Source organism: Poecilia formosa, unplaced genomic scaffold (assembly GCF_000485575.1).
Source record: "Poecilia formosa unplaced genomic scaffold, Poecilia_formosa-5.1.2 Scaffold273, whole genome shotgun sequence".
Taxonomy (NCBI): domain Eukaryota; kingdom Metazoa; phylum Chordata; class Actinopteri; order Cyprinodontiformes; family Poeciliidae; genus Poecilia; species Poecilia formosa.
The window spans coordinates 226693-251930 of NW_006800212.1; the positions used below are offsets into that span (position 1 = coordinate 226693).

The 25238-nt window shown below is 37.1% G+C and overlaps 4 protein-coding genes across 4 annotated transcripts in view; 2 read left to right on the forward strand and 2 right to left on the reverse strand.

Moving 5' to 3' along the window:
- The window catches only part of LOC103151166 (secretagogin-like), a 14492-nt gene extending 9289 nt beyond the window's left edge, over positions 1-5203 (forward strand). Inside the window, exons 5-11 of the mRNA XM_007571060.2 lie at positions 1164-1220; positions 1700-1777; positions 2297-2352; positions 2473-2518; positions 3337-3396; positions 4285-4353; positions 4656-5203. Coding sequence (XP_007571122.1) covers positions 1164-1220; positions 1700-1777; positions 2297-2352; positions 2473-2518; positions 3337-3396; positions 4285-4353; positions 4656-4784 — 495 coding nt within the window. The 3' untranslated portion in view covers positions 4785-5203. The remainder of the gene's footprint in view (positions 1-1163; positions 1221-1699; positions 1778-2296; positions 2353-2472; positions 2519-3336; positions 3397-4284; positions 4354-4655) is intronic.
- A 6683-nt stretch (positions 5204-11886) lies between these two features.
- Positions 11887-15095, forward strand: ccn3 (cellular communication network factor 3). Its single transcript, XM_007571061.2, has 5 exons — positions 11887-12074; positions 12269-12497; positions 12585-12839; positions 13103-13326; positions 13587-15095. Exons 1-5 carry the CDS (start codon positions 11979-11981, stop codon positions 13884-13886), a joined length of 1104 nt encoding a protein of 367 aa, XP_007571123.1. The 5' UTR covers positions 11887-11978; the 3' UTR covers positions 13887-15095.
- Positions 15096-16076: 981 nt separating this feature from the next.
- Positions 16077-18313, reverse strand: LOC103151170 (uncharacterized). Its single transcript, XM_016681214.1, has one exon. It carries the CDS (start codon positions 17603-17605, stop codon positions 16481-16483), a length of 1125 nt encoding a protein of 374 aa, XP_016536700.1. The 5' UTR covers positions 17606-18313; the 3' UTR covers positions 16077-16480.
- A 2905-nt stretch (positions 18314-21218) lies between these two features.
- Positions 21219-24292, reverse strand: LOC103151169 (E3 ubiquitin/ISG15 ligase TRIM25-like). The gene is made up of 3 exons (XM_007571064.2): positions 24151-24292; positions 22686-22747; positions 21219-22589 (listed from the first exon to the last, which is right to left on the reverse strand). Exons 1-3 carry the CDS (start codon positions 24275-24277, stop codon positions 21477-21479), a joined length of 1302 nt encoding a protein of 433 aa, XP_007571126.2. The 5' UTR covers positions 24278-24292; the 3' UTR covers positions 21219-21476.
- Positions 24293-25238: the final 946 nt, after the last annotated feature.

Genomic DNA, 25238 nt, shown 5'->3' on the forward strand with positions numbered 1-25238 from the left:
TATTTCTTTTTACTCACTACTTTGTCACCACTTTCAGTTCTGTCAACTCCGTCATGCACTGTCAACTCTGTCAGATGGACTTTTTGTTGTTTTTTGTTTTAAATAATATTTCTTCTGTTTCTTGAGAAGCATTTGTCTGTAAAAATGAGTAAAAATATCACTAATAGGGTATTTTAAAAATAATTTTATATTTATTTTTGTCAGATGGTGATGACAAAGTTCTGGGTCAGGTCGATTAAAAATGTAATTAAAAAAAGATGTTGCAACTGGGAGCCTGCACCTTAGCATTAAAACCCATTTTGTCCCTATTCTCAAGAATCACTGAGTCATTGTCTTGAAGAAATGTCTAGATGATTAGAAATTTGCTTTGTAAACAACTGAATTCTGAAAAGGGTAAGAATGCATAAAACTGAATTTGTGAATAAATAATCAGTACAGTCTAACAGGTTTTGACAGTTCATTGAATGGAGACTTGTCATTTTTCATTCTAGACTGTATGTAGCTTTTTATGTTTCCCTGCGTCAGTAAACTTAATTTCAACTGATGGTTTATTAACAGGCTTTTGTTGAACTGCTGAATCAGGCATCTTAAAGCAGTAAACATCTAAAACATGCAGGGCTTGAGGATCAGGGTTGAAGAACACTGATATAACTCTGGGTACATGCTATTTTCCAAACATTTTTTATTTCATTTTTTTTTTTTTAACCTTAGTTTGGTTCGACTTTAAATGTAGCTCATTTCTTTGCTTAGTACTGTCAGTTTCCGACCTTCAGCCTTTCATAGGAATCATCTGGACTTTTGATTGTGAAATTTGGGAACCCAGACTCTGAACATTTTGGCTAGGACTGTGTGCACAAAAATGAAAAGTTTCATTGTGTGTGGTCAACATTGCATTTTGTCTAACTTTTTTCCAGTGGTCAGACTATATATTCAAGTCGGTAATATTATTTTATGGTTGTGTTCAATATGTTGACCTCTTCTGACACATACATCATTAACTGGAGCTTAAACTCGCTGATTGAGAATTGTCTTTTGTTTTTTTTCACAATGCAACTGAGCTGTCATTCTTAACTTAAAAAGGACTGGAATTACTTCACTGGCTGAAATACTTTCTTTTTGCTATAAATAACATTTTTTGATTTGTGTTGCTGTGTCCACTGCAGATATGGAGGAAGTATGACATCGACTGCAGCGGCTACATATCAGCTCAGGAGCTGAAGGTGAGACTCATCAAAGACTAGCATTTTTTTTTTTTTGTATCTTAGATATGATGCAGCTTATTTCAACATTTTCTTAAGAACATGAATAGTTGAAAATACAGTACTTACAGCATTTTTGGAAATGATTTTCCCACAATGGGTAAAGTTGCACAGTTAAAATTATTTCATGTGTGTATATATGTTTTGTAGGCACATGCTTGAATAGGTCTTGGTCTAAAATAACTTCAAACTTCCTACTAGTAATGAATGCCAGGAAGCAATTAGCCGAGGCTAATCGTAGTAATGCTAAAATGTACATTAAATATTTAAGTTGTACACCTTTTTAATGTATTGATTATGGAAGGGAAAAAGTATGTTTGTTAATGTCGAATAGAAAAAACAGCAACGATCTGAGAGTAACTGTAACTGTTGCTTCTGCAGGGAATCGAGCTCAATGATTGAAAATGTTTTTTTTTTCTTTGTGGTTTTTCTTCTCCCAGGCCTTTTTGAAAGATTTATTTCAGCAGCACCACAAAGAAGTGTCCCCTGATAAACTGGAAGAATACACCGACGCAATGGTATAAAAACTATCTGCCTCAGTCTCAAGACTTAGTCACACTTTTTTAAAACTTGGCTGATTGTCCAAGTCAAAAAGCTATACAACATTGTTTTATTCAAATGAATTATTAATTTTAACACTGTATGTCAGGCAGTATTTGTTTTATTTGTTTAGTTAGTGCAATTATTGTTCATCTTTTTGACTGAGCATATTTTCAGAGATGAGAACATCTCTCATTATGCAAAGATATTATTCTACAAACTCAAATGTACATCCTCCTGTTAGAGTTGAATCTTGCTGTTATGGATTATCTTGTATAAAAACCAAAAAGGGAATTAAAAACATCAAACTTTTTCTTTTTTTTTCACAATTACTGTTGGTATAATCAATTTTATTAATTTTTGGAGAGACTCAACATTTGAAATTAGTTTTCTGATTTTATACATTTACATTTTGTAACAGTCTATAAAACTGAGCAGAGATATAGCAGAGGTGAATTTCCTGTGCTTATGAAAATGAACAAATCCTTTCTTTTCAGATGAAAGTATTTGACAAAAACAAGGATGGCCGTTTGGATCTCAATGATTTAGCCAGGTACATTTCTGCAAAGATTTTGTGCTAGAAGCTGACAACAGAAAGCTTTCTAAAACATAACAGTGTTGGTTTAATTTCCTGTTATGATTAATTCAATTAATATTTGGGTTTATACTGAAGGATCTTGGCTTTGGAAGAGAACTTCCTGCTTCAGTTCCAGATGGATGTAAGTATATTAGTCTTTTTAAAGGGGCAGTATTATGTATTTTCGTTGCACATGCTGCCATTTTATAGCACAGTCAGTGCTATGAAATGGCATTGATTGTGCAATGCCATTGCTGAAAAAATGGCATTGCTGAAAACAAAAAGTATTTTTTCAGTTATTGTAAAAATGCTTTTTATATCAAACTTAAGTTAAAAGAAATTTGACTTCACATTTTAACGCCTTGGAATTGAGCCTCTGTTTCTTTAAGAAGCTCTTGCTCTTCCCCACACTGCCAGACCACAATATTCCTCTATCAAGGGACACTATCAGGAATACCATCAAAACGTTTTTGACCAGCGTTTCAGTGAGAAGTAGCTTGTATGATGAACTCAGCAGATTCCACCAGATGTTTGCTAATTGCTGCTGGCTAGTCTGAAGGAGCAATGTGGAGTAATCGCAGGGGAAGTGTGCTCTGAGAGGCAGAAGCTCGGCTTGGAGACTCTGGGATCAGCACTCTGTGGTGTGACTGAATGTTGATTTTTCAAAGCAACGCTCGGTTTCACTACTTGTTTTCTGAACCCATAACTGTTTACCCTGCTGCTCCTCTGGCTAACAGGGGAGATTAAAGGATTTCTCAAACATCCATGAGAGAATCAGAGCAACACTCCAGGTATGTTTTGATGAGGGAGTGACATTATAACATTATTCTACACCTCAAAAAAGTTGCCTTTACTTAATACAGCCCCTTTTAAAAACCAATGAAGCAATAAAATAAACCCAATTATCTAGTTTTACTTTCATATTTGTTTGATTAAAGACGTGTTCTAATTTTCTTTAAGGCTTCCAGTAAAGAGGAGAGAAAGAGGGACTTTGAGAAGATCTTTGACCACTATGATGTTGTAAGTCCCTCTGTGGGAAATTATCTTCTGCAAAATCATCACTTTTATGTGTTTAGGTTATCCAACAAATAATGAAAGGAAAAAATGTAAATGTACATCTTACAGATGGATTTTTTGTAACATTAAGTACAGGACGGAGGAAATGAATCTACTTTAATTTTGCGTGAGAAAACGAAATAAGATAAAACGGCTAAAATGTGATGAAGTCATGCTCTGGTTCATTATATCATGTAAAATCAAAACTCTTGAACAGGCTCACGTTTCGATTGTGAAACCAAATGCCTGAGAACCTTTTCTGCTCATCCATCATTTACTCTCTGAATGAAAATCTTCAAGGCCACCAGTTTTGTTACTGAACCTGCTGGCTTTGACAGAGACGATGTTCAGAATAGCAGGAACCAATGCAATTAATGTTAGCAGAATGCAGAATGTGTGAGAGACTTGCATCTTCGTTTTTATGCTTGTATGATCTGATTTATCAAACTCTAGGAAAAGTGTGAATGGACAAAAGTCTGATCTGAGTTTAGCTGGAGAACAAGTACTGCATACCTGAACCGTTGCCATAAAGAGACAGAATTTTCTACAGGTTTGAGATGTTTCACACAGAGAAATTTGTTTAGACCGAGTCTTTGGGAAAACTTATTTTTAGTTTTTTAAGGTCTTTGAAAACCTGTTTCAATACAAGCATAATAGTTTTATTACAATATGTTTTTTTGTTTTCCTTTGTTTGTTTTTTACAATTCTGCATGGAAAAATGATACTGAAGTTCTCTGGGATTTTGGAAAAGCCTATATTTATATTTTTGATGCGATATTATTCTGCCACTGTGCCGTCTTTGGGTTTTCTTCTGTCTGCTCATGTTCCCTCCCTCTGGTTATCCATCTCCAGAGTAAGACCGGAGCCCTGGAAGGTCCTGAGGTGGATGGTTTCGTCAAAGACATGATGGAGCTTGTCAGGGTAGGAGTCCTAGTTATTCTTTTTCCTCTGTAAAATTTTGTAAAACCATTTTAAACTATTCTATTGGTATTTTCTAAGACATTTCCTGATGTGTATGCAAGTATATCACTTCATTTTTTCGATTCTGCGTCACTTCTCGACAACCTGGGGTCTGCTGTTGCATCTTAATTTCCTCTTAATTTTGAGGGTATAATGTGATTCACCTCCTGATGAAAAGCTAAAAACAGTAAAACATTTTTCCTCCATTATTAATCTCTCACTCACTCATCAGTGCTCTACTTCTTGCCTTCTGTCTACTGCAGCCCAACCTGACGGGTCCCGATCTTGACAAACTGCGAGCTGTTCTGTTGCGTCACTGCGACGTCAACAAGGATGGCAAGATTCAGAAAAATGAGCTGGCTTTATGTCTGGGAGTGAAACCAAAACCTTAGAAAAACCTCCATAACAAATTCCTCTTATGAAACGCTGATTGTATGGTGTACTTCTGATAATAGTGGAATGTTATCCACATAATCTCGTTCCTTTTTCATGCATCAAGTTTAACCTAAACCTTAAATAACAGAATGAACTTTATGACAAATTAGACTCTCTGACTTGAAACTGGGTTTCTAAGGTAGTACTAGGCTTGTGTTCGCTGGTGTAAGATGTTTGCAATTAAGGGTAACTTGGTGTGCTGGTCAACAAAGTGAAAGTGTCTCTTTTGAAGTGAAAACTTGCTGAATATAAAGTTCTCTGTAGAGCCTTTTGCATTTGCATGTTTCTATAAAAATGTAATGGTATGTTGTATGGTGCATAATATACAGTAATGGACTATAAAGAAAATAAACAATGACAAGTGATGGCATATTAATGTTTGTCTGACTTCTTTCCCTTCAGCATCTCCACTGGATATTATAAAGAAATGTAGAATAAAAGTCTTTCAAATGCATTTGGAGCTGTAAAAGTCAAATCTGTTTCATATCCCAGAAAGAAAACATGGTAATTTGCATTTAGATATAAATGTGGTAAATATTTGAAATGGATTTAATTGCAGGAGCAACAGAAAATACAAGCAATGAAACATTTTGTTTTGAACATTTTCTCAATAACCAAAAGTGGGGGGACCCAGCAGAAAAAGTCTGGGAATCACAAACTTAAAAGAAATAATTTATATTTATTCAGGTTATCTTTGATAAATCTGAAGGTTTTTCTCTGCATTGTACAAATTTAAATATTTGGTGACTTTCAAGTGCAGATGAATGAGATGCCATGTTCTAAGTTTGAGAGACAATTTAAACCACGTAGCTGGAAGTCCTTTCAGTGACTAACAGGAACCTAATGGTGCAGACCCTAAAAGCTTTCTCCATCAGACCGAGATGCACTCGGAGTCAAAGTGGTGTGTGATTTTTTATATGGTCTCCAGTTGTATTTCAATTATACAGAACACCAGCACTGCGAATAGTTTAAATGCATTTTTACTGTACAGGACATGGCTTTAGTGTCTTGTGTACCGTGTAGCGGTACAGTTATTGGATTACGATTGTGTTTGTGTGGGAGGAGGAGCTGAGACGCATGCAGCTGCTGCAAAGCAAACACTTTGAGATCAGTAGGTGTTAACAGTTGCAGCGAGGCTGGAGTAAAGACTTGAATGAAACAAATTGTCATCAAGGTTAAAGCACTGAATGGCTCAGAATCAGAGGAGCTATAGTGTACTTTCTTTTGTCACTTTCTTTTTCTTTTTATGCAAAAAATTAGAAATAAAATTGACTAAAGCTTCACTCTTAGATTTTATTATATGGGGAATTAGAGTTATGCTCTATTAGTTTGATTCTTGTATTTTCTGATTATTTGGCTCAACTTGTTATGATCTGTGTTGCTAGTATGACTTCTGACATTTATTTTCAGTCCTTCTAATCTAAAAAGTTCACACTTTTTTTTTCTTTTTTCTTTTTTTTTTTTTGCAAGTAGGCTTGAGAAACAAATCTCAAAGTGAAACCGCTGTCAACCAATGTTATTCTCGGAAAATAAGGAAACATTTCACTCTAATGTAATGATCTATTAAAACACATCTCATCTTCCTAAGAGCTTCACTTAAGGCCTGGCATATGAACTGAAGACCTGAACATCAGAAGCATTAACGCAAATGCTGTATCCTTCAGTAATGGAATAACTATATCATTAATCTCAGCCTGAAGATTTATAGCAATGCGCTGTCTCTCTAGCCACTATGAGTATATTTATTAGCAATATATTCAATGTTGATAATAAACTAATGCAAAGACATCTATATATTCTATATTTAGATTTGAGGAGGCGTTCTCAATACTGAACATCTGTCAAGCTTATAATGTGTGTGGAAAAGAATACAAGAATGTTCTTAATGCTGTGCAATGCTGCCCTCTAGTGGCAAAACTACAGCCTTGTAAGCCTTTGAAGGGAACGTTCCATTCATCCCTCCATTATTTAAGGTGGAGGGGTGCTGGTGCTTATCTCCAGAGGTCAACAGGCGAGAGGCGAGGTACACCCTGGACAGGTCGCCAGTCCACCACAGGGGAATGTTTCAATCAAATTAAAATTAATATGATCATGTTCATATCATTGTTTTTATAATACCTGCACCTTTCTTACAGCAGGGACGCCATCATATTCCCACCAAGTAGATTTAGATCAGCTGTGAGCTTGCTACCACCAACTGTTGATTGCAAATAGTTTCAGCTTTAATCTGCCTGGAGCAAATGCTTGTCATCACATTATGCGTTCATCTTTCGCAGCTTGCAGAAAGATGAACAGCTTTGCTAAGTGGCACCATATGCTTATTGACTGAAAACATTGACTGGTATCAAGCTCTTCACGGTGACACAAGACTCTTTCTTGTCTGTCTTTGGGTCATTCTCTTTGAGTAAACAGCAAGCAAGAAAAAGTGCTGTAAGCTTAGAGAGAGAGCATAGATATTCAAAGACGGGGCCAATTGTATCATCCATGCAAAGTGAACATAAAGTTATTGGCACCAATAAGTCAGGCGATGGCCATGCACCTCCATGAAGGTTTCACAGGAAAAGATAAATTATTGCACTGTTGTAACTTCTGTGAAGTTATATCAGTCAGGTTCAGGTTTAGCAACAGGACTGAAATGTATATATGTTTTTAATAAGCAGTCATTTCAGTTACAGAGCTGTCTGCTGCAGTTTGCAGCAGAGGGTGTGCCACAGCTGCTCTTAGTTTACAATGTAACTGTTTTTTATTTCCTTTATCCATCCCAAAATCTTTGCGCTGCAGAACTTTTTGCTGCATATGCTCCATTCTCTGTCATATTTATTATGCTCAGCGAGCTTAGTGAAAACATCAGGATATTTAGTTTTCACCAACAGAGAATTTGGGATAAGAACCTGCCTTTGCTCAGCCTACATCAAGAGGCTGACAGGACATAAGACATTAATAAATAAAAATAATTAATATTATGATATTATATGTTGTCCTGACTCGAGCATTTTCTTAAAGGATTTCAAATGATGATTAGCTCTATATTTTCATTTTCAACCCTGCAAAAGAAACTTCAAAATAAAAGAAATGTCAGAGATCTAAGGTTTCCAAGAACCCCCTCTTCCAGGAAAGAAGCTGCCAGTTCTCATTTTGAGAAAGCACGCTACGATTTTCCCCATCCCATAAAACGCATCTTGAGGTTTTTCCATGCAATACGTTTTAGTAGTGGAAAGCCACCCACCATAGAAGACAGTTGCCTGACTTTCTGTGATGCAGTTCATGTACAGTGGCATGGAGCAAATAAACTCTGGGTGAGAGATTTGTGGGGGCCCCCCAAGCTGTTATTTCCACTGACTGGCCACCGCTTGTAAAGAACAGCCAAATGACCACTGAAGACCTGACACATGAATGACTGGCAATTTATTGCAAACACGTCTTTGGACATGGAAGACATAAGAGACGGGTTAAAGCAAAAAAATAAATAAAAAATCTGTTTGAAAGTAGGCTGTAAAGTAAAAATTTTAAAAGGCATGCCTCTCCCACACACATAAAACTCTCTAAAACTCCAGGAAAGGAAGGGAATAACTCAACTCCAAACCTACAACGACATGGATGCCCACCTAAGCTGACGATGGATGATCCAAATGGAAGACACAGTGCACAGTTATTTGGTCTCTGATTAGATGAGAACAAACTTAAACTTCTTGGCTTTAAAAATGAAATGTTTTAATGTAACACTGCCCCCTAAGCGCACTGTCTCCACTGTTAAAGTCTGGTCAGGATCAATAGGAGGATGAACAGAGCTGCATGCATGGTCACACGGGGACAAAACATAAGGAAGGTAACAAAAGACGTGAGATCACAGCGGTATTTCACCTTCCAGCATGATAATGAGCCTAAACACACGTCCATTTACTTTTGAGTCTGTGGAGTAGTTGTACAAAACACTGAACCGAGAAGGCCTGAATAAATGTATGCCACACATTTCAGATTTTAATTTGAAGGGGGAAAAAACCATTAACTTTACATTTCCTTCCTGCTTATGGCCCTAGTGTGACAAAAATTTGTATAATTGATTGTGATAACAATACTTTTGTAAAACACAGAAAAACTTGAAAAGAAAAACATTTTCCCATGTTGTGACTCTAAAGCGTCCAGCTTTATAACAACATCATGTGATCATAATTACATCATTCTGGGATGTAGAGTGCAAACTTTGCATCCTTCTTCAGGTCTCCTTCCAGTGTTTGGATCCATATGACTTGTCGCATATGGCTTACAGCTGGTGAGGTGACAGACTCCAGTTCAAAATGCAATGATGTCCCGACGGAGCTCTTCTCAAGTGTTTGCCAAGCTAGCAAGTTAAGTCAAAACATGCTTTTTATAGGATGAACTAATTTAAGCTGCAGGATGTAACTCGTAATAATAGCATATAAAAAACATGAAAAAAAAAATCATAAAACTACAGTGTAAAATATACATTCAAATGAACAAGGAAAGGGGTGAATCTTCACAACACTGTGCCACACACACTGCTGACCACAAACATTAGTTTGTGCGCACCATGTTGCCTGAGTATCCATGTAAACAGAGGCATCCTCTGTGTGGCCTGACCACACGCTGACGGCTCGAATCTCCAAAGTAGAGTTCAGCTCCAACAGCTTGCAGGCCTCTGATAGTAAATATTTGAAATCACGTGACCTGTTGTTGTCTGAAGCTAAACTGTCTAAATTGGAGGATGACTCAAATCTTTCCAACATCTTCTGTTGCTGCCACATCCTTTTCGAATGTGATGCATATACCCCCATCCCCACTATACGCTGCTCACAGACAACTTCTCTGAGTCGTCTGTTTTTGTTGGCTTAACCCTTTCATGCATAAATTATGATCCTTTGTGTCAAGATTTTTTTCCTTTTTTATTAAGGCATTAAAAAAGGTGTTTTCATTAAATTTTTTTAGGTGATCAATTGTAATTTTCTCCAAATAAAAAGTTGCTATTTGAAAAATACATCAGTAGTATTGTTCTTTAGGGGTTATCTGATGTCACAATATGTTTATACCTGCAAGAGTCATCTGCAATAGAAGGAGGGACCGGGTCGGTCGGCATGCTTTTTTGTCTGTCGGCCATATTGAATTTAACAAAAATAATTTCTTGCATTTGCAGCTGATGGTCAGTAGTTGATAGAGTATTTTATGATGCATTAGGGTCCACTTCAGTGGTCTGGGTGCATTTACAACATAAAAATCAACAAGAAGCACAAGAAAATGGCTTTTAGACAGCTGTCCACTGTAGTGACCACTATGCATGAAAGGGTTAAGAAAAACGCTTGTCTGTAGTCAACAATAGCCTTGTTTAAAGAAATATAGTTGCCTAAAGATAAATGTAACAAAGAAGTAGAAGATCAAGTGAAATTGTAACTTCACTCTGCCATTAACAAGCTGTGAGGAAAACGAGACGACATAGAGAGGAATGCTGGATTCTCCAACTACATAGTTTCAGTGGTTTTAATGTATGTGATACATAACTCCCATTTACATGTGACCCTCTCTTGATATATGATCTCCTATTTGGTACAAATGGTCACTTGTTCCTCTCTTCTGCTGCTGGATTTCATAGAGAACACCGACTTAGGTGGGTTACAGAAGCTGAAATCTCAACAGACTAGACAAACAAAGCCATCTTGTGAAGTTTGACATTCTTCAGCTTCCACCGTCAAAACTGTTGAAGGAGCACTGAATCAAGATTTTTGGCAAAGCTAGCAAGCATTCAGTCAGAACTGTGCAAAAAAGCGTACCACTTTTTGCCTTAACTCAGAGAGAAAGCCTACTGTGAATGACCAGCAAGTCTATGCCAAATGTTTTTTATGCATATGGAGGTAAAACATTTTCCAGAAGTCCTATGCAGATGTTATATAGAGCGCCAAGAGTGATGTAGTACATAGATGTTTGACTATGCCAAACTGAAGTCAAGTAAATGTCTTCAGTCTGGCACGAAAAGACAAGAAACTTAATCCAGTAAAAACAGAAATATAAAAACGCTGACCTCCTGCATTTGCCTTTGGCAACACATTCAGGGTACAAAGAGTTTATAGCTTTTCACATTTTGCAACAGCCTAAAATCTAAATGTATTTTATTTTCACCATATCTAATTTCTGAACTGGAGCTAGAACTATTCCACAAATCACGTCTCAGCTTTTTTTACATGTTCAAACGTCCTGTATCGATGTGCGGGCCTGGTCGACGTGCGTCAAGTTCAATATTGCGTAAGAAGTATTTATTAATGTCTGGGAAATAAATACAGATTGTGAAAGCTGCTGCTGTACCTAAACTGAAAAAAAATAGGTGCTGAAAAAGAACCTTGAAACTCCTTAAACCAGATGTGCCGACAGTGATGTTATATTCCCAGCCTCATAGTCATCCTTGACATACGTTTCCACTGTGAAGCTATTTAAAGAAACAGAAGCAATTCTGCAGGGAAAAAGAGGTTTTCCTTTGTGACCTACCAAGTGGGGGAGGTCAAAGGTTTCAAAATAAGGAAACCAGCAGGATGCATGTAAAGCGCAGTAATTCAATCTTCAGCGAAGAACAAACCCACATTGCTGTTACGTTATAGATTTACTCTGTTTTGCTTTTTCTCACATGTAAATTTCAGATTTAAAAAAATCACACAAAGATGAAGTGAGCAAAAGCAAAAATAAAGTATGATGATTTGTGTAGAAAACTAGACAAATGTAAATGTGACGTAAAGCGTTTGACCAAACCATCAACCCCCAAAATTAAGGGCAAATACTTTTTTCATCACACTCTAGGGAAGCACTAAGGTAAAGTTGTATTAATTACTGAATAATCCAGTGCAGCACCAACCAGACATGACTAATTGACAACGACCATGTCATGTGTTAACTAAAACAGCTGGATGTTAGAAACATTTTGTGTTGATCGTCACGTCTTTGAAGGAATTTTACAACAAAATGTGACTTTCGACCTCACCCAAATCTGTGCAACCCCTTCACCACTCCTTCCTTTCTGTCGTCATGGCAGCAGCGGGACCTCTCTGGTATATAAGGTCCTCCTCTCCTGAGTCGTGAGCCACAGCGACAGAGTTCAGCCTTCTGCATCGCTACAAAGTGCTGGGGAGATTAAACCCCCCTAACAAAGGGATTTAATGGACTTTTTCTTCACTAATATTTTTAACTTTGTACTGCATGACAAGAAGATGACAAATCTTTCAGCTGTTTTAGTTTTTTTCATGACTGCACAGGTAAGAGATAAATTCACTTCTGCTGTTAACACTGTAAGTCTGACTAAAGTTTAAGTTTGGTCAACATCTTGTTTTTTGGTTGTACGTTATTTACAAGAGAAAAAGATATGAAATATGGGAAATGCTCAGTCACCTCTTGGTTGTCTGGAATGACTCTGGGACCTTAAAACAAATCCATTCTGTCCTCCGCTCAGACATTCACAGTGATCGGGGCTCAGACGTGTCCTCGGCGATGCCTGTGTCCTGCGGAGCTTCCCGTGTGTCTCCCCGGGGTGCCCCTTGTCCTGGACGACTGTGCCTGCTGTCTGGTTTGTGCAGGTCAGAAAGGCCAAGCATGCTCAGAGATGAAACCCTGTGACACAATTAAAGGGCTGCAGTGTGATTACTCAGTGGATGTTCACAAGAGAACTGGCATCTGTGCGGGTGAGTCAGCTGCACATAATCGTCAATAGCCATGACGATTATGGTGATTTTAAAAAATTATCTCGCTGTTTTGTCTCTTTCCTCCAGTCAGTGTGGGTAACGTGTGCGTTTTGGAGGGTTTAGTCTATCAGCATGGCCAGATCTTCTTCCCGAGCTGTAAATACCAGTGTGTGTGCCAGAATGGCCAGATAGCCTGCATTCCTCGCTGCAACCTGGATGTTATGCTTCCTGGGCCCGACTGTCCAGTCCCACGCAAGGTCCAGGTTCCTGGAGAATGCTGTGAGAAGTGGGTGTGTGAGCCCCAGACAGAAGCAAGCGCACTGGGCGGCTTTGCCATGGCCGGTGAGTGAGTGGACAACGTTCATGTTTCTAGTGTTCTTAGACTAATGTAGAAGCAAAAAGATAAGTGGAAAAAAATAGGAAACCATGGAGAGTGAGAAATAAGAAGAATAAACTAATCATGTTTCAACTAGTTTGGTAGAAGAGTTGAGCAAGTACTTGAGAAAATCAAGTCTGTTTTCTCCCAGGATATCTTTTCCTCGACAGCAGGACGTTTTAACACAATTCAACCTTTTGTTGTCGTTTTTTTTTTTGTGCTCATTCAGCCTTTCGTCAAGAAGAAACTGTAGGTTTTGGAAGCTGGGACCCCAGGCTAACCTGCATTGAGCAGACCACAGAGTGGGGGGCCTGCTCTGAAACATGTGGCATGGGGGTCTCCACCAGGGTCACAAACAAGAACAATCACTGTGAGATGGTGAAGCAGAGTCGGCTGTGTATGATTAGACCCTGTGAAGACCTGCAGGGACAATTGACTCAGGTTGCACTAATGGTAAGATTCATTCAATAATTAATTAAGTTAGCAGATAATCCCTTAAGCTCCAGAGAAATATATATTAGACAGTAGAAAAACAGAAGGTCCCTGAAGGAGCCTTCTGATTAACCACACCCTCCAATACCCAATACTTATACATTCTAGCTAAATCGAGCACTATAACTCACGTTAGCATAATAAATAACATTTTCTATTAATAGCAAAAAAGTAGCTTTTCTGTAGTTAGAATATAACATTAATATTTCTTCATCCCCAAGCAGAGAGACAGGAGATGCCAGAGGGTGGTGAGGAGCAACAAACCTGTTCACCTTGAGCATGAGAACTGCACCAGTATCCTGGCCTACAAGCCTCGCTACTGCGGCACCTGCACAGATGGGCGCTGCTGCACCCCCCACAAAACCAAGACCACTCTGGTGAAGTTCCAGTGTCCCGACAACAGAATCAGACGCAGGCCAGTCATGGCAATCCTAACCTGTGTCTGCCACACCCATTGCCCTCAAGACAACGTTGCATGGGAGCCATCGCTGCTCCTGTACGGTGGCATGACAGGAAGATGAGTCCAGGTTGCAGCTAACGACAAAATATGGGCTGTGTTGAGTCCTGAGTATTAAGAGCCAGCACAATATTTGATGCTGCCGATTATATATATATAAAAAAGAAAAGAAATGAGGAAAAAAAGACAGACCGGAACTAAGGCAAAAGCAAACTTTTAAAATACATATTACTAATGTTGTGGCAACTGATGAGTCAGACTTAACTGGGCACCACAAATCAATTAACACTGTTTTGGTCTGTGGAAACAGTGTTAAAAAAGGGCATCTCATGTCATTTTGAAGGAATATTTTGACCTGAAACACAAAGCGAATCACCATGTCTGTATCTCTGCACGAGAGAGATTTCATTTTAAATGAGTTATATCCTGTGGACAAAAATAATCAGTATGTATTATTACTGAGTTCTGTAGAAGCACTTAAGCAATGATCTCAAAAGTGCTGCATTGATTTCCTAACAGATTGTGCTTGCTAGCTGTCTTTTTAAGTTGTATGTTTATTTTTAAAATATCACTTAAAACGGTAAAGTGTAAAAAAAAAAAAAAAAAAACTTCCTATTTCTAAAATAAAAAAATAGTTTATCCTGAAGGAAGAAACTACAGATTTAATGCACTGTAAAATAAGCAGCAAAATCTTGAATCTTTATTGAATCTTTATTTATATACTGTTATTCACTCTGATAAACTAGAAAGACCTTCAGATGCAAGATTTGTGAAAGAGGTACAATTATTTTCACCAAAAACTCTTTATCTCCAGGTCGCATAATTGGAATAACTGAGATGTGCACCTTGATATGAATCCCACTAGGGGCTCACCACATGAATGAGAGGTCACTGTTGTGTCCGACTGTCATTTTTGACGTCTCTCTGAAATACTACCCTTGTTGTAAAATAAATGTTTTTAATAAATGTTCACTTCTTAGAAGCAAAGAAGGAACAGTTTTTTTATCAATGTTATTTTTTTTGTTTTTCATTTGATCTAGTTTATTTTTCTTCTAATAATAATGTACTAATGTATTACAAATACTAATGTATTTGTGATACATTAGTACATAGCTTGTTTGTGATAACTTGTTTGACTGAGTGTATCAAATGCACAATGTTAATAATATATGTTCAATGTGGTGCTTGGTTTTATCTTTGACTACTGTTGCTTGCTTACTCTTGTTTTTCCTAACGTTTCAAAAATTAAAATAAACATCCTAGTTTAAAGATATATCTAATTTTAAGTAAATTGATTATATTTAGTGTCAAAGTTTAACTACACTCACTGGCAAAAAAAAAAAAGATTTGAGGGTAAATGAGAAGAAACCCAACCATGCACTCACATACGCATATTAAAATATACATTTGAATACATATACATACATATATACATTTGCACAAAAACAAAAGGAAAACTTACTAAGTAGCAATCTATTTAATGTCAGTCTTTTTTTTTCATTAACTTTCTGGAAATTAGTTTCCATCAGCCTGAAAAATCAAACTTAGTTTCGACATAAATCCTATTGCAAACCTGTGAATAAATCTATTTTTTTAAAGTTTTAATCCCAGTTTGTCCAGAAGATTAAAAATTACAATGTTATATCTGCCTGTTGATCATTGATAAGAATGAATGTATAAATCCCACCCAGGCCCACCTTGATTTTTTCAGGACCTGCGTAAGGAGGCTATCCGGCCCCTTAGAGGTGGGGAATCACAAATTTAAAGAACCTTAATGTGTGACAGTTTTAAATGCAAAATATTTTCACTTATAAATGAAATCCAATGAAATATTTCCCAAAGGCTTTGAAGATGGATCTCTTCCTGTAAAGGCTTTACCGTGATTTCCATGTCATAGGAAACTCTGAGTCCCTCCAAACTCTGAGGTTGTTACCCTCTGACATCTTTCCTTGACCCCAAACGGTAAGGTCACAATGTAAGAAAACTGAAACTTCCCTTTAAGACAGCTAGTTTTCTTTAGTGGGAAGTCAAACGTTAGTCTGAATCTGAATCTAGCACTGTGGTGAATATATCAACAAACAGCTCAGTCTCTGCAAGGAAGATCTCTGTGATATGTTTTGTTTTCACTATTTACATACTTCTGAAGCACTTAAGAAAAATCAAGGCTGACCAAAACGTTGTAAAACATTTTAATTACAATAAAAATGTATTTAAAAGAAAACTGTAGGTCCAAAAAGAAATTAAGATACATAAAATCACATTCGCGCCCTAACCCTAGCCCATTGCAAATAAAGCCCCAGCAACATCTTATAATGCATGTAAAAATTATTAATGGTTTAATAACCTTTTTGATCTTGTTAAACAATGCACAAACTGTAAAGACAGATTTTTTTAAACCAACCATGTGTATACAGTGCTTAGTCCATACCACTTTCATAAAACCCCATAAAACACTATTTTACTTTAACTATGTGTATAGATTACATCTTCAATCTACACAGAAATCCAAAGATAAACAGAAATACAATAAATGGAAAAAAATTGAATGCAAACCTTAAATATGTATATTGTATTTCTGATTTATGAATCAGTTTACTGATTTTATGACAAACTGCACCATCAGGTCTCCATAAATCCCTGTCTGAATTTGGTTTATCTTCACATACTGATGTATAACATTAGACAAAAGATCACAAACACACCAAGCCCCAAGAAGAAATTTTCTGAATCTCTCTGCACAAAGTTAAAAGGCTCACATTGCCTGGGAACAAAGCACAGTAAGATCTGCTCATTGAATTGACTGCCTGTAAGTTTGTGCATCAGGATGTCATTATCTGGATCAAGGAAAAGTACAAGCCCATAGTCATAATCTATAAGCACCAATATTCTCTTAGTGTTCCTCCTAACTCTAAACCTTGCAAAGCAGCATCCATCCCAGCTTGGTGGGAATGTCATTGTCTTTAAAACTGACTCTCTAACTGCTGCTAAATCACATTCATCTAGCCTATTGACTTGAATGTCATAAAAAGCTTTTCCTCTCATGATACCTTGGTTATGAAACATGCAGTTACATCCAGTAAAATGATGTGGCGCTGTTGTTTGAGCCTTCACATTATCTCGTTGTACCCCTTTGCCCCTCTTTTTACCATGTACACTTTTATTCTTTTGCTGTTCAGTTTTCTGTACACTCTCTTTCCTCCTCCAGATGTGAGATCTTTGGTCTAAATATGCCTCATTCAAGCTGACTGTGCCATGATCGCTATGCTCTGTGCACAAGGCGCAGAGGCGCATCTGATCATTCAAGCAGAAGAACTCCAAAATCCGGTTGTGTTCCCTGCATATTTTCTCCTCCAGGTCGGGAACAGGATTTGAGAGTTTGTGTCTTCGTAGGGCAGCCACTCTCAAGTGAGGCTCTAAATGTGTTTCACAAAAAGAGGCTAAGCACACCAAGCAGGTTTTTGAGGCTCTGATCTTGTTTGCCGGGCAAACGTCACATGACACCTCCCAGGGTTTTAACAAGGAAGTAGCGTCGGATGTTGGATGGTGTTTCTTGAAGTTGTCCACAACCTCCTTGAATGTGGTGTTGACAGACAGTTTGAGGTCTTTGTCGAACTTGTTGTTGCACAGTGGACACTGGCATTCCTGCTTGCCTGCCCAGTGCCTGGTCAGACAGGCCTTACAGAAGGTGTGTCCACACGGCGTAGATACAGGATCAGTGAAAATGTCCAGACAGATGGAGCACTGGAACTGGTCCTCAGACAGGAAATCACTGGATGTGGCCATATCTAAAGGACAGATTTTTGCAGCTCAGACCACTGAGCAAACATAGAGAACATTCAAAATCTCTCTACATAAAGAATTTCACAAAAATGTAATGTTACAACTCCAACTTCCAAGTATTTTATTTATGTTTTATGTGTGACATGCACTTTCAGCACCCTTTGATATTCTGAGATAAATTTCAGAGCATAGCCTAATTTCATAAAAAAAATGCTGCCATTTTGTGAAGACAGATACTAATAGGCTTTTCTATCAATTAAAACAAATTTAAAAGGTGCATTGACCTTGCAGTCTGCACTTCTAATAAAGTAGGTTTCTTTTAGGGTTCACATTGGGTTACCTAATTTAAGACTAATATGTCCTACCACAGTACTCAGATAGAGATAGATCTATTAAATTAAGGCGTTAACAAATATAGTGTTATAACAGGACTTTGTGGAGTGACAAGTATTTAAATGAATCACAAATAAATTAAACTGAGTAAAAGAAAAGTTATACTCAACCTTCTCGTGGTGTAAAGTGGCGATGTTCTGTAGCTGCGTCCAATCTGACCGCGGTTTATAAATGGTAAGAATGTCAACCATGTTAAGTTTCATTTCTCTGTAAATAATGTATAGTTGCTCCTCCCATGCTGCCATGTTTTACTCGTGTTATGTAAGAATAAATCAGTAAGAGCTGTGAAACACACATATAAAATATATAGTAAGATGAAACTGGATTTAGGACGAATTCAAAGCTAAACTATTGATTGTTAGAAATGTTTTGTTATTGATATTTTGTCTATTTATATTTAATTATTTGGGATACCGGTACTGTAGGCTGTTGTTTCATCAATAAAACAAACTTTACTGCTAAAACCAGTTATTTCACCAATCCATTTCACCAATACTGATATTACTTTGATCTAACTTTATAATTGCAAGTAGTTTCATTCAACACAAGACAAAGCTGGGAAAGAGAAACTTAGTCTATTATCACACAATCAAACATCCCAAACCTGCTTTGACGTCCAAAAATAACATAAGCAGCAATCTTAACATGCCTACGTTATTTGTCATTGTGACTATAGTTTCTTTACCTTTAGACGTAATGAGTGAAATGATTAGATTTAATGCAAACAAAATCTAACATGTTTACATCGATTCTTGAAGCAGAACCCTGGAACTTTGAGCCTTTGTGGTGTTGTGCTCCCTTTGCTGACCAGGCTTATTTCTGTTATTATTATTATTGTACATTTTGGGGTTCAGCTTCTATGAACCCCCAATCTGGAACAAATTTCCAGAAAACTGCAAAACAGCTGAAACACTGAGTTCCTATAAATAACTGCTTAAAACACCTGTTTACAGTTTGCCTTTAATTAGTAGTAAAAGGAACATTGCCCAGTGCCTAGTCAGACAGGCCCTGCAGAAGGTGTCTCCTCATTTGCTTGATGATTTTGATGATAACATTAGACAAAATGTAATGTTTAATGCTCATTTCAAAATTGATGACTATACGATGTTTTCATGTTATGACAACTGCATTGTTGCTGAAATGTGCAACACAAATAAACTTGACTTGGCTTGAAAACACTTTGAATGTCCACAGCAGCCAGTGTTTTCACATTTGTGAGATTCTTTGGAGTCACGGAGGAACGAACTCCCTTCAGCTCATTGGCTGGATAACATGACACACCTCCGGCGCTGTCCAATAATATTGTCTTTACTTCGTGTTTCTCCACTAGGATTCAATTTCTTTAGAAAGGAAAATTATAAAGTTTGGTTTTGCAGAATTATGTAAAACAGAAAGCTGACGAAGTTCTGTTTATCTATTTATTTATTTACTTAATCATGTTAAATAAATCAACAAATATAAACCAAAATAAAACAAAACAATGAAAATTATAAAATACATGATGTAATATTACCAGAAAAAAGTAACTGTAAGTTATAAAATGATTGGTGGATGGTTTCATATGTGGAGAAATTTAATTTTTCCTGTCCTAGATTCTCCTCTGTTTTTTTTTTTTCTAAAAAAAAGAAAAATACTGTTAGGTATGGAAGCCCATTTCCGCCAAGAAAGAAAAAATAAAAGACCAATAGGAGGTGATAATTATGAATAAAAGAATAAAAGACCTCATAATTATGAGATTCAAAATCATAATTATGACTTTGAAAGTCATAATTTCGACTTTCAAAGTCATAATTATGAGATTCGAAAAATTATTATCCTGTTGGTGTTTTATTTTTTCTTTCATGGCGGAAATGGGCTTCCATAGGGTTAAGTCATAAAAAGTCAGGCAAAATTTTGATCCTTTGCAGGGTTTTCATTTTTAGAAAGCTATTGGATATGTTTGTTCACCATGATTCTTGAGTATTCAGTAGAAATGCTATAAATCATGATAATCATGTAACTGCTGTTGTGAAACCAAATCTATGAGAGAATAGATAGAAAATCCCAGCTGAACTCATACAACCTCGGTTATATTTTGATCAAGCCTTAAATCTGCAGTATGTAGCTTCTATAAAAAATGAATTTTATACATATTTGTTGAAACTGTCACTATGTCGTCACAGTATGGTATGAGACAGATAATCTGAAAAAATCGAGCTCCTCTGCCTTTTCCCAGCGCTTCCAGTTCTATGTAGAAACAATCAATCAGAGTAAGAAGAAAGGTCTTATCTCTGTCAGTCGGCTCTCTCAGCTTATCCCTCTGATCTTTCCCCCTTTGCTTTCTGCTACGCTGCAGCTAGAAAAGCCTGTCATGAACGCAGGCAAATAAATGGTTTTCCTGTGACGTAAGTTGCTTCTCCACCATTAGCGCATTTGGCAGTGAGTACATGAGGTTGACTGACAATGTTAAGACTCTCCTCCTGGCTCTGATTGACCGTTTTGGTCGAGAGCTGTGGATTTCTTCAGATTACAATAGAAGGTAGGAGAGGAGGTGGAGGAGATTTATTTTTTTCACAGATTATCTGTCTCATAACATACTGGTCATCATGGTAACAGTTTCAACAAATATGGAAGAAACATATATTTTTTATGAACTTACATACTGCACCTTTGACCAGGATGGTCAGTATTCCCTCTTTGTTTTTTTATACTGCAGTAGTTTTGGTTGTTTCATACTGGACTTCTTCAACACAAAGTCATTACTCCAGTCATTAATTTGTTGATTAATTCTTCACAGCAGTGATTCAATAAGATGTTGGAAATAGTCCTTGGTCCATGTTATGACAGTAAATTTGTCAGATGCAGGTCCATGATGCAAATCTTCCTTTCCATCCCAAAGCTTCTCTGCTGGACTGAGAGCTGGTGACTGGCTACTGGAGCACAGTGAACTCACTGCCATCTTAAATAACTTGATTTATGAGATGATGAGCTTTGGGATCATCTTCCATCTATCAGAAGATGGGTACACTGTGGCCATAAAGGCATCAGCAAAAACATCTGGATCATGTTGTGTCACATTTTGACCCCATTATCTGAATGTTTTCTCCTGCAGTTAATGACAACACAATGTTGAAGATCAGAATATGACATCAGACCCGGTAAAAACATGTCTAATGCGCCAATGTGGGCTTATAAGAAAAAGGTTGTCGTTCTCCAAAATGTAATCTGACAAAACAAGTCCAAAAGGAAGACACATTCGAATTTATTGACTGCATTTGTGTATGTTGGAAAGTTGGATAATTATCACTTTCCATTGATTTTACAATCAATATCAAACATCAGCTCTCAAAAGTACAAAAAATCGGAAATTTAAAAGCGTTCAAAAATTCAACCTAAACAAAAGATATTAAAAAAGTAACCAAGTTAACAATGTAAATCTAACATATGGTTTGTTTCTTATTGGTGGCTTAAGTAAATAACCTGATGACAGAGAACATCCGTTTCAATCTGGCCCTATCAGAAGGGAATGTAAAATCCAAATAGATACCAGTGTTATAATAAAAAATCGAAGACACCAGTCTGAAATCTCTAAATGACCTGAAATGCTCTCAACTCTTCTTCTTAAACTTTGCAATGCTGTTACAAAGTCAGGCTGGGTGCGGATAAAGAACGGGAAGACCTTTTCATGGATTCCACAGCCGGTAAATTGATGAAGCAAGATTTTATTGTCTGGATCAAATAAGAGCACCAGTCCATTGCTGTAATCTATCAACATCATCAGTCTTTGAGTGTTCCTCTGAATTTTAAATCTCAATATGCAATGACGATCCCAGTTTGGTAAAAACTGCATCCTTACAAAATCTGACTCTCTAATTGCTACTAGATCCCACCCAGCCATCCCACCGACTTCAAACCCATGCATCTCTTTTACCATGGAGAAATCTTTATTTTGAGAGTTAAATGGGTTAAAGTGGCTTGGGATATTTCTGCGGCTAGCCTTCACGATCTCTGCTTGCCCACTTTTGCCTTTCTTTTTACTTTGTGCCTTTCCATTCCTTTTGTTTTTCGTTTGTCTAATATTCTCTTTCCTCCTCCAGATGTGAGATCTTTGGTCTAAATATGCCTCATTCAAGCTGATTGTGTCATGATCGCTATGCTCTGTGCACAAGGCGCAGAGGCGCATCTGATCATTCAAGCAGAAGAACTCCAAAATCCGGTTGTGTTCCCTGCATATTTTCTCCTCCAGGTCGGGAACAGGATTTGAGAGTTTGTGTCTTCGTAGGGCAGCCACTCTCAGGTGAGGCTCTAAATGTGTTTCACAAAAAGAGGCTAAGCACACCAAGCAGGTTCTTGAGGCTCTGAGCTTGTTCGCCGGGCAAACGTCACATGACACCTCCCAGGGTTTTAACAAGGAAGTAGCGTCAGATGTTGGATGGTGTTTCTTGAAGTTGTCCACAACTTCCCTGAATGTGGTGTTGACAGACAGTTTGAGGTCTTTGTCGAACTTGTTGTTGCACAGTGGACACTGGCATTCCTGCTTGCCTGCCCAGTGCCTGGTCAGACAGGCCTTACAGAAGGTGTGTCCACACGGCGTAGATACAGGATCAGTGAAAATGTCCAGACAGATGGAGCACTGGAACTGGTCCTCAGACAGGAAATCACTGGATGTGGCCATATCTAAAGGACAGATTTTTNCAGGATCAGTGAAAATGTCCAGACAGATGGAGCACTGGAACTGGTCCTCAGACAGGAAATCACTGGATGTGGCCATATCTAAAGGACAGATTTTTCACAGTTTAGACCACCGAGGCAACATTGATGATCACATAAACTACAACTTGTCATAAAAAATATTAATACCTTCGACCTTTTCAAATTGTGTTATGTTATGGCCACAAACAATAATGCATTTTTTCTGGGATTTTAGTACTATTATTATGTTATTGTGATATTATTTTGTAGTAGATCAACACAATGTAGCAGATGTTTTAGAAGTGAGAGGAAAATGGTACATGGTTTTGAATTGCTTTACTGATAAAAATCAGAAAAGTTCAGCCAGCTCTACCTTGATACCCCTAATTAAAAACATCTGTGTATAAAAGTCCCTTTTTTGTGTAATATATATCCAACTGGTTTTTCTTATTTTATCATCGCATAGTTACATTTGTTCTGTGGTTTCAAAGGTCTGTTAGAAACACTACTGAAAAAAATCCTTTTGAAGACTTTTAAAACAGGTTTTAGGCTGATGGAGCTGCACAGTTCCTCAACTTAAGCGAAAAAATCTCTTAGTTCAGGCCAACATCTTTTTGTTGGTCATTCGTGTAATTTCAAAATAAAGTGCATTGAAGTTTCTGACTGCATGAAAAATGTGATAAAGCTCATGTGGTATGAATATTTTTGCATAATAGCATCTGTTTTATTGAGGTCCATTTTACACAGCTTAAATGAAAAAATAAGTCTTTAAAATTATGTGTATAAATATTTATGAGATGTTCAGATAAAATTTCTTTTTAAACTAAAAAATATATATATTAAAAAAGAACTGCACAGAGAACATCATCTGATCATTCAATTCTTCTAAAGTAAGCATAATAGTTCAAACATATCTGTAACAGACATGTTAATGATGACCTCTTGCTGCCACCTACTGGCGAGAAGAGGTATTTGGTGTTGACGGAAACCCAAAAGTAGGACGGATTAACTGCAGAACTTGGAGGAATGCAGTTCACGGAAGTAGCAATATGTTTTAGATTATCTTCGGATAAGTACAATAACAAATAGTAGATCAACACACTCTACTTCACGACTCTGTGCAGCACCAGTTCTCAACAAAAGTGACCCAATTTCTCCAGAGTTCTGCTTCTCTAACATGCAAATACACTGACAAATCTGTTCCAAACTAAAGTGGATGTTTGCAACAGCACATCTCCTCAGATTTCACTTTAATTTGCTCGATATGCCCTCAAACTGTGTTAAAACCAAAGGTGCGCTATGCAGGAAACACATTCTGTAAACAAACCCAAAGTGGCACACTTTTTAGTTTGCAATGGAAGTATTACCTTGTGGATTTAACTTGCTTATTGCATGCAACTAAATGCTGTTTTTACATACCTCTGACTAAATCATAAACAAAGAATGCAAAATTTAAAAAAAAGACAAAAAAAGACAAACTTAACCTGCTCCTGAGGTGAAGCTGAGATCCTCTGTCTCTGAGTATAAACTGACTGGTGTTTGCCAGTGGCAAGAATGTTGGCCACTTTTAGTTTCCCTTTTCTGTAAATGATGCAAATGTGCTCCTCCCATGTTGACACACTTTACTCATCCACTATAAGAATGGATTAGTAACAGCTGTATAACAAGCAACAGCATGAAATAAAACTGGATATGAAGCAAGCAGATAAACTGGTGATCGTTAAAGTTGAATCAGTTTTAAAGAAAAGGGTATATTTCTATTAATTTTACTTGAGATGCTCCAGGTTGTTGTCGTTTTCTATTGATAAAACTAAAACAAATGTATCTCATCAAAACTGAAAGAATCAGAAACCAACAGATAAGTGAAGGCAGATGGAAAAAAAGAGTCGCTGTGGGAAGGACGAAGAGAGAAAGAGGAAATAATGTGGATAGAGGAAGTTGAAACAAAATGTTTATTTATTTTTTTTTTTATCAAATCTCTAAAGAAAATCGAAAACAAGAGAGGAAACTTTAAGCCGTCCTTCTCACACATACGTTTCATTTCTATTCAGACGTGTTCCTCACTTTTAATCGTCCCAGCGAGCCAGTTTTCCCAACCAGAAATCCTGCCTCCATGTGTTTTTGTATGACCACACCTCATCTCTGCACCTGCTTCCTGCTGCTACGAAAACAAACGCTGAGCTCCAAATGCTGAGCTTGCTAAGGATTAAAGCAACTCTCATTGCCAATTTTTAATTACACTCACCTTTTATAGGACTCCACTTTATTTCTTTATTGTTTTTTTTTTAGGTAATTACCACAACAAAGAATTCGCTATTATCTCATTGCTCATTTCCACTTGAAAGTAAAACAAAATCAACTACAGCTCTTGCAAACCTCATTAAACCAAAAAAGTTTGTAATATTATTTTCTATCTTAATTAATTCATACTTTTGGCACAGTTCAGATTTAACGAGCCAATCCAGATCTCAGAAAGGGGATGTAAAATTGCTGAAACCTAAAAAAAAATAAAATAAAATGAATGTGGTATCCCTTCTTTTCATGTACTTTCATTTATTATTTTTTCTTATTG